General features: G+C 29.9%; 1 protein-coding gene across 1 annotated transcript in view; it reads right to left on the bottom strand.

The window, feature by feature from the left end:
• The window catches only part of LOC119592691 (TOM1-like protein 2), an 18,868-nt gene that overhangs the window by 5,243 nt on the left and 12,734 nt on the right, over positions 1 to 891 (bottom strand). The window contains 1 exon segment of the mRNA XM_037941607.1: positions 859 to 870. Within this exon segment, the coding sequence (XP_037797535.1) occupies positions 859 to 870 (12 nt within the window).

The following is an 891-nucleotide window of genomic DNA, read 5'->3' as shown; positions in this document are numbered from 1 at the left end:
AGTTCCCTTATTTTCTCAACCATATTTATTAAGCTTATATAACAAAACCAAAATAATTTAAACTATCAAACATTACATCTCTTTCTAAAGGTATTCATATATTTTCATGTGTTTCTGCTCTCTCTTCCCCAACAATTTCTATAATTTTTGGTATTATCCATTATCATCACTTAAAAAAAAAAATTCTGGCACAGACGAGGAAACACAATAAATCAGCTGACAATGTATTGTATTTGTCCTTAAAATATTAGCCTTTCAACTACTTTAACTTTTGCAGTATATCTTCTTGGTTTATTCCAAATTTTCTTGTTATATGTAAATCCTACTCCACAAAACAACTTTTGCTATCAGTACGGAAGGTTTCCTTTGTACAATACCCCAGTATATTATACATGTAACACTAGATCTCAGTATCTACATAACCTATGACATGATAAGTGTAATTTGCACCAATTCCAATTCATCTTAATATCAAGTATTTTTTATAAATGTATCCCTTTCACTAAAAAATCATTTTTAACCTTGAAACAAAGATTTTGTATTTCTGTGACACTTTCTTATGCCAACCTCATGTGATTTATGACCAACATTTATTGCATTTCTTCCTGTCCTGGCAAGATGCAACTCTCAAAAGAATTAAAGTGTATATAATCATAAATCAGTTAAAATGAGTCTATGAAGATGATAGAACACATCTAAATAGAAGAAAAAAAAAAAAAGAAGAAAAAGTTAACAAAAGAGAAAAAAAAAAATTCAATGACAAAAATCAAAATAATTTTTTCTACAACATGAACCAGGACTAGAAAATGTGCAATGGAAAATGTTAGTGAGGCACACATATTTCAAGGTCATTCTTACCCACAGCTCCTGCTGCTCAGCCACAGTGTCGGG

This window comes from Penaeus monodon, chromosome 30 (genome assembly GCF_015228065.2).
Source record: "Penaeus monodon isolate SGIC_2016 chromosome 30, NSTDA_Pmon_1, whole genome shotgun sequence".
In the NCBI taxonomy this organism is placed as follows: Eukaryota; Metazoa; Arthropoda; class Malacostraca; order Decapoda; family Penaeidae; genus Penaeus; species Penaeus monodon.
This window is presented reverse-complemented; position numbering and strand designations above follow the sequence as displayed.